Raw genomic sequence first — 15523 nt, 5'->3', positions numbered from 1 at the left:
TACTCTTGTCTAGTGCATAATTTGAATTGAATCACATCCAGGTGTTTATAGCAGGCACAATTAGGTTGTAGTTGAAGGCAGTGCGCGTTTCTCTCAGTGGGGCAATATGGTGTTTAGTGGGGGTGAGGATGTGGCACTATGTTCAGAGCTGCCAAATTTGGAACAGGGGATCCTGGTTCAGCCTTAATGACCAGTCCCCATATCCTTCTCCTGAGGGAGCACATTCCCATGCTAGACCTTAAAAGACCCACTAGACCTTAGAAGACATGGCGTCTTACTAGCAGGTAGACCCTAGTGGAGGCAAGTGTGGGTTAACCTTGAAGGCCTGTCCACCAAAATCCATACTGAAGTTCACCTCCAGTCTTGCGGCCAGCAATATGAAGCAGCACTCAATAGAGCAACGGTGACTCTGCCACTGAGGTCACAGGACCCTTGAGAAGGGCCGGCTCTAGGGCAGTGTGAACGGTGTGACCGCAACGGGCGCTAACTTCGGGTGGGGCCACCGTGCTGGCAAGTATATTATGGTTTTAAAAGCACTTGCTGTCTCCTTCCTGACCTCCAGCATCTTTTGGCAACAATAAAAATTTCATGATAACTCCGGTGATTAATGTTCTTACTAGAGAGAGATCAGTTTGCTCTAGTGGACGTTTTGACTCATGGAAAGGTAGCGCAGAGTGTTAATGGTCCTGCTACAAAGAACATGTGCCATGCTGATAAAAAAGCGCACATAATGTAAATAGTGGGTTACTGCTTTTGTCCGAGAGATCCTTATGTTACTAGCAGTGTATAAGTTAAATTCCTAACATAGAACAGTGAGCTATTAACTGTCCTCTAAGACTGCATGCAAACTGCCAGGTATAAATTAGAGCGTTACGTTTTTCCTCCAGTCTTTTATTATCCTAATGTTGCAAAAAGTGTTCATTTCGATATAAATCCATTCTGATTATTAGAGAGAACCCCCAACCATGGTATTACGCTTTAAATTCTGCGTTTGTGTTTCTCCAGACCAATCACTTTTAAACTGTACTGCCTACTAGTTGTCTTGTTACTCCTGCACCTTGTGGTCCTTTGTCTTATGTAACATTTCCTATACAGTGATTTACACACATATAATTGATTGTCTCAGTGTAATGTGTGTGATGTAAAGTGCTCGGACACCCTACACTGGTATGAGTGGCACTGTAAATCATATTAAATGCATGAGAGAGAGCGTGGTTATAGAGACCTGAAGGGCACTATTAGAGGGTGGTAGTGAGGGTATCTGCGGCAGAGCCAGGTAATCATTGGAAGGCACCAACAAACATTATTTTCTGATACTTTATTATTTTGAAATGTTTACACATGCTGGCTGTTTCTGCAAATATTTTGTCTTAATAGTACCACTGGAACATAAAAATGCAGCAGTGAGAAAGACAATGCAGCAGTGAGAGAGACAATCAGTCAACCTTTGCAAAGGGCCGCCCACTTTGCAGCAACACAAGCCACGTTTTTTAGTAATTTTTAATCCGTTCGAGCAACAAACAATTTATTATTTAGAATTGTGATGTCTTGCTCATCTGGCCACACCTCTGACTCCGCCCATTGACCCAATCCTCGGGGTTATTCTCGTCCTCTGATTCTCCGCCCACAGTGCCCCTACTCCCCACTCTCCTCTCCCCGCCCCCGCCCCCCATCGACCACGGCGGTGAGGAGGTCTGAAAATACAACTACCGTAAAAGCTATTTTTTGCAAATGACTAAAATGGAGACGTAAAATAACGGCCTGAAGCTTCGAACCTGCGGACGGGTTGTTGTAGCCTTCGGAGTCTCCCCGTTCTTATATGCTTCCCGGAAGCGCATGTGGGGCGTAAAAGTCTTTCAGGTACGGACCAGTGGCTGTGTTTCTTCCCCTCCGCCGGGGGCGCTGCTCCACACTGTCACCTCTGAGAAGCGTTCTGGCCGCTGGTTCTAGCCTTGTTGGCCGCCTGTTGTCACTGCCGGCCCGTTACTAGGGAACAAAGGAGTGACCCAGCCGAGGAGGGAGGCTTGTGTAGGCAGTACAGGCCAGGCACAGGTTCTAGGGACTGGCATGTTAGCTGTGTGGAGAACCGACTTCAGAGTGCAGCCGAACCACGCGTGCCAGGCGGTGAGTGGGTGCGGAGGGGCGCTGTGGAATGAAAGAATGCCCTGGATAAGGAAGGGACAACTGACAGGACATGCCCGTGGATACCCCCAGGGGGCGGAAACCGGAAGGGAGTGAAGTACAGGGGTACGAGAAAACGAAGGGGAAACTGGAGTATGGAGAGGAGGATTGGTGGCGAGTGTTCTGACTGATGAGGCTAAATGGCACCTGACTTTGCGTTCACTATATGGTAACATGCGTGCCAACAGCTGGGAGTACTCAAAAAGACAATTTGAGATAGATACATGAACATTTATTATGCCCTTTTGCTATTACCGTGCCTCTGTTTTAAGAAGAAAAGGTGGGGAAAAATGAAAAACACCATTAAAGCTTTTGGCTAGAAAATGGATTTGTTTCTCAATAAAGTTGGGTGTTATACACGTGATATCAGGACTGATAGTTTGCGATAGTGCAGCTTTGTGTATTGGGGGAGTGGCTCTATGGCAGCGAGATTAAAATGACGATGATGACCACGAGTAAGCAAGGGGGTGGGGTAATGTCAGTTACACATGTGTTGTGACGTTGTCAAATGTGCAAAGGAGGACTCTGGCAAGGGCATGGCTTCACAGTGGGCAATTTTCATGTGTGACCCGATCAGGCAGTGAATCCTACTTTTTGTAAGGTATCCCCCGCTTTGCATGCTTGCTGTTTTATTTCCATATCAATCATGAGATAATTGAAACCTGGTCCCGAGCCAGATGCAAACTGATGCATAAAAAAAGTAGAACTGTCTGAAGGTGCCTCGTATGACAGCTGTGTGAGGGGCCAAGGCACCAGCAAGAGGTCACAGAGTATGTGTCCATTCTAAATCCTTTTAGAGGGGTCGTCTAATTAAATGTGTATTGTTAAGTCCATTTGTAAAACTTAAAGAAATGGCCTATTGCACAATCACCTTATTGAATAATCCTACCTTTTATATGCAGTAATTCGACTGCCATGCATGCTATTCAGAAGCTGGCTCTCAGCTGTCACTTTCCTAAATTTAACGGCAATACTCACCAAGGCAGTATTGAGAACTATCTACATAGTATACTCGCGTCCACTTCAGGTCAAGTAATTCCAATTAAAGAACAATCTCTGATAACTGCTGTGCTATAGTTTAGTGGAGTAATAAGAGAACAAGTACAAAAAAATATCAATTGTTCTTAGAAGCAGTTACATATGTATTGGTTGGTGATTATAGTGTTAAGTAGCTCCTAATATGCTGTAAGACTCACTGGATGTCAGTATGACCTTAAGTGATCTACTAGGTGCTTTATATATGCTGACAGTCTCAACTCTGCTTCTGAAAGCGTGTGTTATGCATCCTAAGGCGCTACTTTGTCAGACTTTAGACTTTAATTGTCTTGAAAAAAGTCAGCACCTGGCATCTCACTGCATTAATGAGGCCGGCAATGGCATTTTTCAAGTTCCACCCCTATTTTGAAAATGTATTGTGCCTCATCTATTTTGTTGAAAAGGTTGCTAACCTAAGTTTGTTTATTTGTTCTTAGGACCACTCAATAGTGTAATGAAAAGATCATGTTTAAAAAAACGTAACTTTTATTCTGTGCTTTTTTTTCTCCCATATCGACTTTGAAGAATTTCTTCACTTATTACTTGACCCCGTGTTATATGTGCAAGTGTCAAATAGATGAACCTCTTGCATGTAAAATATAGTTTCAGAAATATCGTGAGACACAGATATCATATTGTCAAAACCATAAATAGTAAGTTAGAATATTGCTTTTTTAAGCTTTTTATATATTTTTTTAACATAGTTATACCGAGTATTGTTGTTTTACTACTTAGTTGAATGTTCTACGTTTTGTGGTATAAGTTGTTAATATTTTAATGCTTTGTAATTATTTTTAGGGTGCTCTTTGTTTTCTTTAGATATTTTAATCTGTTTAAGATTTCTTTTTATGTCAAGTTAGTTTTTTTGTTGGGTATATAGAGGAATAGGGCGGGGTGTTTTATATATCTATTTTTTAATTGTTAATACTTTTTATGAGTTTTAGTTTGTTAATTAGATAAATAGTTATGTAAATATTTATTTTATTTAGTAGATGCTTTTAAAACTATGGTAACAAATTTGTATTGGTTAATTAGATACATGTTAATTATTAATTTAAAAAAAAATAATTTGGGCATTACATTATGCTTAAGGTTTTTTTGTATTTTTGTAGTGTTTTTCAAATAATACATGCTGTTATTTTTTCTGGTATTTAAATAAATAGTTTTTTGTGGTTGTTGGAATTTTAGGATGGGAAGTATTTTTTTAAAGCTACTTTTTAATTTATTACACTTGTATTTGTTTCTAAATATATGTTCCATGTTTTTAATAATTCATATAAATTGTATAATTAAATATGTTTTTATGTTTGCGGTATAGTAATTTTATTTACATGTCATTTATATTTTATTTAGGATAGGGAAATGTTATTCGGAGCTCTGTAAACTTGCTTTTTTATTATTTATTTCTTATTGTGCTTTTCATAAACTTATTTTACCCTTGTTTTATTTTGTTAACTTTTTTTGTATCAAGTGTTTGTAATTATAATCAATCAGCAAGTGTAGAGTGCGGCCCTGTTCCACCCCCCCCCCCCCCCCCCCCCCCCCCCGGAGATATCTGGGTGCTGGGTTGTGAGAGATCTCTGTCGTGCCAGCTCTCCCTGCGACAGGTTTTAAGGGAACGGCAGAAAGAGGGAAAAAACTAGCAGAAAAAGGAAAACAGAGAGCAGAAAATAGCAAGAAGAAAAAGGCAAAACAGAGGGCATAAAAATGAGCAGAAAGGCAAAACAGATGGGAGCAGAAAAGGAAAAACAGAGCAAGAAACGAGCAGAGGAGGCACAACAGAGGGCAGTAGGTAGACAGGCAGCAAAGGGTAGCAAACTACGGGCAAATTGGACAGGAAAACTGTCGCAGGAGGAGCAGGCCCGAGGACCTGTTTAAATATGAATATTATTTTTATGAAATATTACACCTGTTTTTTGCAATTATTTTAAAGTATATTTTTTTTTGTTCAGATGCTACAAATTGGCTTTACAGAATATAAGATTTAAATAAAAAGACTATTTTTAAACTTAATATATGTTTTAAAGTTAATAGAGCGTGCAACAGTTAAAAATCGTGATTCCTATCTATTTTTAACAAAAATTGTGGTTTTCTATATTTTTATTGTCGATATTTTTGAGTTTACATACAAAGCATGTAAAGTCGATATTTGTGTCCTCTATTTTTTGGCAACATTTTTGTTGCAACTATTTTGCCATAAATCCCCTTTTTCTTTAGTGACGCCTGCAGTATTAAATTTCAGGTTTATGTTTCCATACTCTGTGTTCTGTAGGTCTCAGGTGTTTCCACCTAATGAGGGAAATTACAGCATGGCATGTATACAGTGCAATACCCAAAATGGAGACCGCTAAAACAAGAGAACTCCGTAATAGCACATCAGTTGTAAGACCTGGTAGCACATCATTTTCATAGTACTATCAAGGATGTTGAATGAAGAAATTATACCAGAGGCCATGTATAGAAAAAAAGACTTGGCTTCTAGTACTAATCAACTAGATCTCTGCTGATCCCATGTAGCGCAAGCATTGGCCCTCGCTATCTACAGTTATTCAACTGTGGCTCATAATTAAGATGTATAGCGCCCCCTGTATACAGTGTTTCCTTTAGTTGATAGGCAGAATCGAGTGTGTGATTTTGAAGTTTTTGGAAGGTACCACATTGATTGCACTGGAGTTTAAAATCTTTCCTTGCTTTGGCCATTATCTTTTATCACAGTTGTCATTGATGAGGGAAGGAAGTGCAGAAGTAAAACAACTTTTCTCTACTTTGACGATCAGGGTTTCTTGCCCTTGCAGTGTTAAAGGAATTTATATTTTAAATTATAGATAATTTAGTATGCATCCAGATAGAGTAATAACGAGGTTTCAATGTAAGTAATCATATGCGATTTATTAAGGGATTTTTTCTGCATATATTTCGGCATTGATCCTGTTGGATCTTTCTGCCGCGTTTGACACGGTACCCCACCTCCAGCTTCTCGCCAGGCTGTCGGATATTGGTATTACAGACATAGCCTTAGCCTGGGTCAAGGCATTTTTGGAAGACCGCTCCCAACAGGTGTGGATGCCCCCCTTCTATTCAACCGGTAGTGAAGTGGCCACAGGGGTCCCGCAGGGGTTGACGTTGAGCCCCCTGCTTTTCAACGTATATCTGACCCCCCTCATCTATCTGGTGGAAAGGATGGGTTCCAAAATTAAGGCCTATGCCGATGACACCCAGCTCCTCTTCACCTGGAAGGGTGATGACCTCCAGATGGATGAGGCTCAGCGCTGCTTATCTGCGGTATTTGCCTGGCTGGCCCAGGCAAGCCTGAAATGCTACGAGGACAAATCCGAAGTACTCCTATATGGCCAATTCCCGGTGGCATTCAGGGAATCCTTCTGGCCCAAGGGGTTTCCGAGTCCTAAGGGGGACTGTGGTGTAGCCAAGAACCTGGGGATTTGGTTCGGAGCTGACCTGAATTTTCGCGAACAGATCACGCGACTCTCAGGAGCATGCTTTGGTACACTTAGCCCTCAGGAAGTTCTTCCCCTTTCTTCCCCGCGCAGCTAAGGAGGTGGTGGCCAGGGTGCTCATACTCTCGCGCCATAACTACGCTAATGCCCTCTACATTGGCACTCCTGGATTTCTCTTGGGGAAATTACAGGTTGTGCAGAACGCTGCGGTTAGGCTCCTCTTTGACATCCAGAGGAGACTAAGGGGTCGATTCCGATTCGGGAAAAAAAACGTCCGTACGATGTGTATCCGGAGCCCTCTCCGTACGAATCGTACCCGTCCGTACGAATCGCGAAGTACGATCCGTATTCCGTGAATCCGTCCGAATCGTCGCGATCCGTGCGTATTGCAAGGCTGAAACCGTGAACCGTACGACTCGTACACATGCCGTACGACCCGACGAGTACGATCCGGACCGGGGTATGAGAACGCAATTCGTACGGTCCACGTCGGGTAAGCGCGAGTCGTACGGAAAAGCACACAAACACATACACACCGTACGGTCCGTACACCCCATGATCGCAGGGGTACGCACCGTACCCCTGCGATCATGGGGTGTACGAGCCGTACCCCCATTGTACGATCGGTGTACGAGCCGTACCCCCATCGTACAATGGGGGTATGGCTCGTACACCGATCGTACATAGGGTACGGCTCGTACACCCCATGATCGCAGTGGTACGGTGCGTACCCCTGCGATCATGGGGGGTACGCACCGTACCCGGGGGGGCCGTTCCGTACCTGTTTCGGCACAAACTCTGCTTTTATGGCTGTTTTCAGCTCCCGTAGAAAAAAGGTCGTACGGTGCGTACCCGACACGTATCGTACTTGCTGGGTCGTAAAAACCAGCCGCGAACCGTACAGATGTCGCGTACAGTGGGTTCCGAGGGAGAATCGTACGGCGATTAGTCGTACGGTGTCTTGTACGACTCGTACGGAGTACGGCTCCTGGTACAAATCTTACTTCGTCGTACGTTCGGGGGACGTTGCAGGGTACGATTCGTATGGGAAAAACGCTCCGAACGGCTATTCGGAGCGGTTTTTCCCGAATCGGAATCGACTCCTAAGTGTCCGCAAGCAGCTGGACAACCTGCACTGGCACCCGGTTGTTCAACGAGGGCGCTTTAAAGCCTTGGTCCTAGCCCATAAAGCCCTACATGGTTCCTGCCCCTCCTACCTGAGTGTTAGATTTGCATTCTACCTCCCGATCCGCAACCTGCGATCTGCTACGCAAAGGCGGCTGGTAATCCCCAAGTTCCGGAGAGCACGCCTGGGAGGTCAGTCCCTGGTGGTAAAAGCGTCTACCATGTGGAATGCTCTGCCGAATGCGCTAAGACACACGAAGGAACTAACCACCGTCAAAAAACTTTTGAAAACATATCTTTTCAAACAAGCTGCGTAGCCGCCCCGTCTGCGATGTCAGTGTTCTCCCAACGCGCCAGGACACTCTTGAGTAGCAGTGCGTGATACAAATTCATATATGACATAACATAACATTAATCTGACAAAGCATCCAAATTGCATAGGACAGTTGCTGGATAGGACCATGCACAGACAAGGGCAGGGAAATGCTACATTCCTTTAACACTGCAAGGGCAAGAAACCCTGATCGTCAAAGTATAGAAAAGTCATTTTACTTCTGCACTTCCTTCCCTCATCAATGACAACTGTGATAAAAGATAGTGGCCAAAGCAAGGAAAGATTTAAAACTCCAGTGCAATCAATGTGGTACCTTCAAAAAACATAAAAATCACACACTCGATTCTCCCCATCAACTAAAGGAAACACTGTATACAGGTTGCGCTATACATCTTAATTATCTACCAAACAATATACACATACGCTAACTCCTGTGGAGAGGTTTTCAGATTTAGCGGTGTAGCAATAACTCTGGCTTGTTGCACAGTCTTGGCACATATTTGTGGACTACAAGCTGTTGGGTGTCGCAAAAGGTACTGTAGAAAGAGGAATGCTTACCCAGACAGCCCAGTATTTACAAACATAGAATGAACTTTCAACTGTATCTCAACAATTTCTGTGTCTGTCCTCGTGCAACTGATACTTAGTAAATGCTGTGCCTGTTGTTGCTGACTAGTGGTTCTGAGCGTCCCATCTGTTTATTTTTCCGTCTCTTTTTAATTGCTCCTCCTATTGGTTTCCCAGGACTAATATTTTTCCATTACCTTTCTGTCTGCTCATCGCATCCCCGAACGTGCCTCTGATAATGACTTCTGCATTTCTTCCTTCTGGGAAAACCGGTATTAAGCGAACTTGGCTTGTTTTAACTTGTCTTCTTTTTCTTTAAGAGGGTGTTGCAGTTAGTGGGTAATCCTCCCCCCCACCAAAAAAATAGACTGTCTGACGTAATTTACTCGCTCCCGAGATATCCAACAATTTCTTAAATTGGGTAATAGCGAGAACCACGCTTATAAACCAGACACGTGTGTTGTTTAGCGCCTTATAAGAGAAAAGCAGGTTCCTTATTTGTGTTCTAGTTCTGAAAAGCGAACTTTTGAGTACTGAAACAGAATGCACCCTCTGATACAGTCAACATTTTTATCAATTTAGGGCGCATTGGTATTTTGTAAATGTTGGTTAACAGATTTTTATTCTGTAATAGTCCACACTCGAAATAAACCGTTTGGTAAACATTTGTAGCAATAAAACAGAAGCTTGAAAGATTTAGCTGTGAAGGCAGCTGTAGGTTGCAACGCAAGCTGCAGCAACTTTAATTGAATGAACAAAATATGCATAAACAATATATAGTGCATTCGTTTCTAAGATCACGCTGGTGTCTGACGAATCGCTTTGGTGGTCTAGATAGCGGAATACACAATACCATTTGAGTGCTTCAAATTTTGTTTGATATAGTGTATTTTAATTTCGAACAAACATAGTCCTCTGGTACTCCCATAGCTGCAAACAACCGCTTCATATGCTTTTAAGTTCAATTACATTGGAATAGAAGGGTAGACACAATCAGTCGTAGAGAACTCTAATTTGTATGTTCCCAGTTGTGACAAAATACGGGAGCATGAGGGTGCCCAATTCTGACTAATTGGAGGAAGTTGAGCCTAAATGCAGCTGATACGTGTTGTTTGTATTTAAATCCTGTCCCTTCGCACCACAAGACTTCCTTTAACGAACAGTGTATGGTTTTCACTAGATGAGATTTTGAGCAATGGTCTATTCCAGAGTGCACAGCACCCAACTACCACAGTTATGTGAGCTCTGATGCAATAGGGCTTGCTTCAAATGATGCCAGCTTTCATTGAATTGAGATCTCTTAAGTTATGATATACAACTGCTGACATATTTCTTTTCTGAAAAATACAGGTCCTGTTTCTGTGGATTTTCCAACGATGGACCACAGTACACCGATTGTCTTGCCTGCTTGGACATTACAGGTCAACATAACGTGTTCTATGACGCCCAGTCGAAAGGTGCAAACAGGAGAAAATATCAGTGGTGTGATCTCAACCCCTTTGTTGGGTTAAAGTATCAAAAGAAAACACATGCTGTGGCCTTACATTAGTAATTATTTTCTGGTTTCTCAGAAGCATGAACAATCAACATGGGCCTTCTCAACATCAAAGAAGAGTCAGCAGTTCTTCCACTGAGGGCAAGATGCATAAAGAACAGGACATTCAGAATGGAGTTTCTTATCATGGAAGTTCTGTTTTCGAGACCACTTCCCTAGCCAATGGAAGAGTAAAGGAACACAATCCAGTGGAGGTGCCTGAAACAGAGCATCACAACGTCCAGTCCTGTATTTCCGATTCCATAGATAGATTAACCCTGAAACCCAGCATGGTTCCTGTACCCCCAAGTAGACCAAAGCCCTCTCGCCAGCGGAAGCTGGAACGTACTGCATCCCTCGATGATAGAGGTTGGAGGCGAAAATTCAAGACCAGCCGAGAAAGTGTTTCAGAGCCCAGTGAGAACGGATCTTCAAATGGGTCAATCCCTGAAACTGTAGCCGCTTCACGTCCATTCTTTGAAGGGGGTCACAACAGAGACTTCCAGAGCACTTCATCTTTCCCAGGACCAATCTCTTTTGGCAACTACTCTGAAAGCCTGTCCGATTGTGAGCATCACATTTCCAAGCAGCGCAGTACCTCTTTAGAGCATGCATTTGGCAAGGCTTCTTCGTCCAGTAAACCCAGGTTGTCCCGGGTGACATCGCCACGGCCTCTCCCTCCCATTGAGCTGAGTGTGGCTTCTCGGACTCTAAGGACAGCTAATCGGATTGATGCAGAGTGTGTGGATTACAAAGAGTCTTGTAACAGCAGGTTGGGACGGCCAGGCAGCAGCCTGAGTGACACTAGGCTGCAGGGCAGCATGGTCTGTGACAGCTGCTCCACAGACTCCATGAAGTCTTCCTCCAACCCGCTTAACCCAATCCGTTCCAAGGACGTCCGTAACAGGTAGGATCCTTTGTGCAGAATTCCCGCCATGTAATCTGCATTTCTTTTCTAATTTCATGCAAAACAGCTCATGTAAGATATATTGTTGGCTGAATTTAGAATGTATGTTTAAGGTGAGAATCAAATACATTAGTAAATGTAAAAAAAGGAGCATTGGTACTGGAGTGTGGGTGTTCAATCCGGTATCAGAGATTGCTTGTCTGGATGTGCAGTTTTACATTAGCTGAAAGTCAGCACATTCATTCTTGTACCTTTGCATAGTTCATGTCGTCAGTATTTTTTAATTTCATGGGGCCTTTTAAGTCTTCGATAGGTGGGATGTAAACATGCATTTGTGTGGTTATGCATCCTGTTGAATATATTATTTAAGTGTTGTGCTTCCTTGACGATTAAAGTCACGTTACATACTATTGGATGAATGTGTTGTCCATCCTGTTACGAAGGAATTTGTGTTTTGCGATTTAGAAGAAAACTTGTGATTGTGGTTTGAGTGTTTTAAGTCTGATACATGCTGTAGCCACTTTTACCCGACGTGGTCCTTCTTGCACATATGAACTTAAACTTGGCAATGTTGTCTATTAAATTGCACTTCTTCTCTTAAAAATGACCTCTATATGTTATGGCCTTTTCTCTCCTAAAAATCTATGCTAACATTGGAACGTAAGCAGGCATTAAGTGTGTCCTCTAGACCTTAAGTATATTTTTATTATTAACCATTTATTCTGCTAGGAGGCATGTCATCTCCTTTTCGGCACAGCTGATGGCCATAGACAGGCATGTTTGCTTTTGGTAGGCTTTGTCAGGATAATAAAGTGCTACATAAGAACTGGCCGCTTGGAGGTTGGATTAACCAGTTGTTGGTGCACATGATTTTGTGGCTATAATTTGTATCCATGAGCACATCATCTGCCATTCAGAGCCCTTGTCTCGGCAGCCAGAATAACTTGTGAATGTGTAAGTTGGTTTTGTTGGCGTGGCATGCTCTAGGTATGCAAATGAGCATCATTCATAAGGTACATTTATCATCCACATAATGCAAGGACATACAGCTAAGCGCATGACTAACACACCCAATGTAAGCAGAGGTTCATAGAATTAGATGTGCTTTTGTGCAAATATTATGAAGTTTGTAAACAAATGTGTGTGAATTTTGGGGAAGAGATCACTTTTTTTTCTCTTTAAGTATATATATATATATCTATCTATCCTGTGAGGATCCGGCCCTTTGGCTTTGATATTCCTGGAAAATGTGCCCTTGCGGCTAGCTCAGAGATTTCGAGAGGCTTTTTCCCCAAATTAGAAGCGTTTCAAGTAGGTATCCTTCTACAGCTTACCAAAATATAAGGACTTCAAGTTATTACTGTGTTAACTGAAAGTAGCAGAGTTCAGGCAGTGTCGATAATGTTACCTGAAGTCATTTGATTTTACTAGCATACAGGGAAAGTGTAACCGACAATATTCAACATAGCAAGCTCTAGTTTTTTAACTGATCTACCAGAGATGAGGGACGTAAACAAAATGGGACAATCCATTAGCTGTATGTTGCATGCATGTATGCTTTCTAGTTTTATACTGGAAATGTTTTGTATCTACATGATCGTCTGTACACCGTCATAATGTCCCATTCTTAGTTCATCTCGCACACCCACCTTTGAGTGACGATCCGACTTCAGGTCATTAAACACTTTCTCAAGCCCTGCACTTTTCACCCACACATCATTGATTTTTGATGAGTTAGTCTAATTAGTTCAATAGAAGCAAAACAAGACTACAGAATCCAGAATGCACCAGGCTGATCCACAAAAGGCCAGTACTGGAAACCGTATCCTTAATGATCTTGGGGAACTTGTTCACCCTAGGGATTTATGATCTCTGAAAATGTAATGACATTTCTTAGTTCACGCAATTTTTATTAACAAGAAATTTTAAAGTTCAGGATCATATAACAGACCATTAAACATGTCAAGATGCGTTGAGCCATATAAATACAAAGATCATAATACAAACTTAGATGTAAAAAACAACCAGTTATTAGTCCACTGGACGAGCAGCGTACATCATATATGCCAGTCCTGTCAAAAGAAAGTGAAGAGGAACAAACATAAACAAAAACTGAGACCTAGGTATGTGAGCAATCAGTGGCTACAATCATCATAGCTATAATGAGATGTTATATAGGCTATCATTCAAACTTTATATCATTGTAAGTTTTGGATATCGAATACAGCTTAAAATCTGAAAGCGAAGAAGAGTGAGGTTATAACAAGATTACTGACTTAGATTGTCCAATTCCTCCAGTCACCACTATTTCGCAGGACCGTCCACTCGCACATTACAAATGATCACATCTCAACAGAGAGTAGCTACCAGTATGCACTAATCTACTTTCATGGCCTTTCATCCATGTTCGCGACAGTACACATGACACCCTCCTGTTGACTGCCTCACTGGCACTGCCTTCGCATGACTGGCGGATGCCTCTATTTCTGCGCCTTCTCAAAATTAAGTAAGACCCCATCACTTTACTGGTGGAGGTTCGCCAAAGCTATGTCCTGTTGCTCCATCTCTCATGAAACTATTCAGATTTACTTGTAGACAGCATCCTTAAAGGCAGGTTGTAATGGCTGCTATTAACAAATTATCTAAGTACCTCTGCTCCTGCACAGGCTGTTTCCAATGCATGCTAGGCAAACTGACGTGTCTCATCAAAGCCATCTTTTATCGATCCCCCAGATTCCATAAATGCCAAATTTATTAAAATGGAAATCACCAAATATTGTGTTATTTTATAACTATTTGTAGTGCATGCGTCTTACCCTTGAGTGTACACAGGCACTACTTTCCAACATCAAATGCTCCCAACACTCTACACATTCTCAGCTTTTATGCTTGACATCCTCAGGTTTTCTTATCAACCCTAGAGATAAATAGAATTTCCCCGTTTACAAGATTCAAACCACCCTCACCTTCTACTCTACAGGAACCTCATTAAAACACTGGTCCGGAGCACCATTGATTAATGAAGCAGCCTCCTCTGTTGGCCTACCACAACAGTCCTTTTTCTCGTTTAAGAAAGTGCTAAACGTTATTGCTTCATTTAATGTCGGTAGTTGCCAATGGTCTGCACCTACACTACTTTTTGTGCATTAGACTTACTTTTTGTCTTCTGAGTTTGTACCTGAGCCAGAGAGAGAGAAAGGTATCTAAGGGAGAACAAAGGCGAAAGAGAAAGGTAGGAAAACAGTGACAAAGTGTGAATGCAGAGATGAAAACAAGCATTGGGGAAGCCAGTGTGTCTCACCTCTGAGAGCTATTGATTTTGGCAATGTTCTTCACCGTTGCTGTTCAGCAGCAAGGCTACAACTAATAAAAAACAATGCTACGACATGGCAAACGCAAATGTTTTTTTGTTTTTTTAACTCAGTGCTGGCAGCATCATAACGCTTACTTTTTAATTTTGATTATAACAGTGAGGAAGGTCAAGAGAGAAGGATGCGTGAGGAGGAAGAGGACAGACGTGAGGGCATGGGGAGAACACAGATAATGGAGGTTGGGCAGGAGGAGCTGGGGCAAGCAGACGTACAACTGAAGGCCAACAAATGGGGCTCAGTCAAGCACAAGGGCCATGGAGAATGGGCGAGAGAGACAGCGCAAGTAGACTGACAACAGAGGGTAAGAGTGACGTCCTGAGAGTGGGTGGGTGCAAGGGTCGGGGGCAACCACGCGAACAACAGAGAGAGAGGATAGGAGGGATGGGGAAACCACATGTACAACGGAGGGTTGACAAGAGGAGCTGGGCAAGCAAACAGTCCAATGAGGGTGGGGAGGAGTGGCTGTGGAAACCACAAAGAGAATGGTGGGTAGGTGGGTGGGGCTGGGCGCAAGCACATCGATAATGGGGAGGGGCAAGGCAACCACACGGACAAATGGAGGGTGATCTAGAAGAGCGGGAGGTAAGCAGATGGACAACGGAGGGTCGGAGGGAGTCGCTGGGGTCAAGCAAAGCAACAGCAGATAGGGGTCATGGAGAGCATACGGGCAACAGAGGGTGATTGGAGTTGCTGGGGCAAGCAGATAGACTATGGATGGTGGTTGCGAGGGGCTAGAGGCAAGCACATGAGCAACAGATAGTGGGCAGGACCTTAGTGGGGGCCAGGAAATGGGCAATGAAGGTTTGAGCAAGTGAGGCTGTGCTAAGCAGACGTATAACGGATGGGATTAGGGGAGGAATACGGAAGGGAAGAAATACATGAGGGAGACAGATGAAAAGCAAATGCACTCTTGTGCAGTGTTTAAAAAGAAAAAAAGTAGCATCTGAAAAAGTGAACAGTGGAGAGAAACAAGTAATGCGTCCATGCTCCATGGGAGGAAAACCAAGAGGAAGG

At 42.9% G+C, this 15523-nt stretch overlaps 1 protein-coding gene across 1 annotated transcript in view; it reads left to right on the top strand.

The window, feature by feature from the left end:
* The first annotated feature begins 1989 nt into the window (after positions 1-1989).
* Positions 1990-15523, top strand: part of INPP5E (inositol polyphosphate-5-phosphatase E) — a 323326-nt gene continuing 309792 nt past the window's right edge. The window contains exons 1-2 of the mRNA XM_086921027.1: positions 1990-2124; positions 10048-11138. Coding sequence (XP_086777153.1) covers positions 10273-11138 — 866 coding nt within the window. The 5' untranslated portion in view covers positions 1990-2124; positions 10048-10272. The remainder of the gene's footprint in view (positions 2125-10047; positions 11139-15523) is intronic.

The sequence above is a fragment of the Lissotriton vulgaris genome, chromosome 5 (assembly GCF_964263255.1).
Source record: "Lissotriton vulgaris chromosome 5, aLisVul1.2, whole genome shotgun sequence".
NCBI classification, from domain to species: Eukaryota; Metazoa; Chordata; class Amphibia; order Caudata; family Salamandridae; genus Lissotriton; species Lissotriton vulgaris.
The sequence above is the reverse complement of the archived record's forward strand: the minus strand, read 5'-3'. Positions and strand labels throughout refer to the sequence as shown.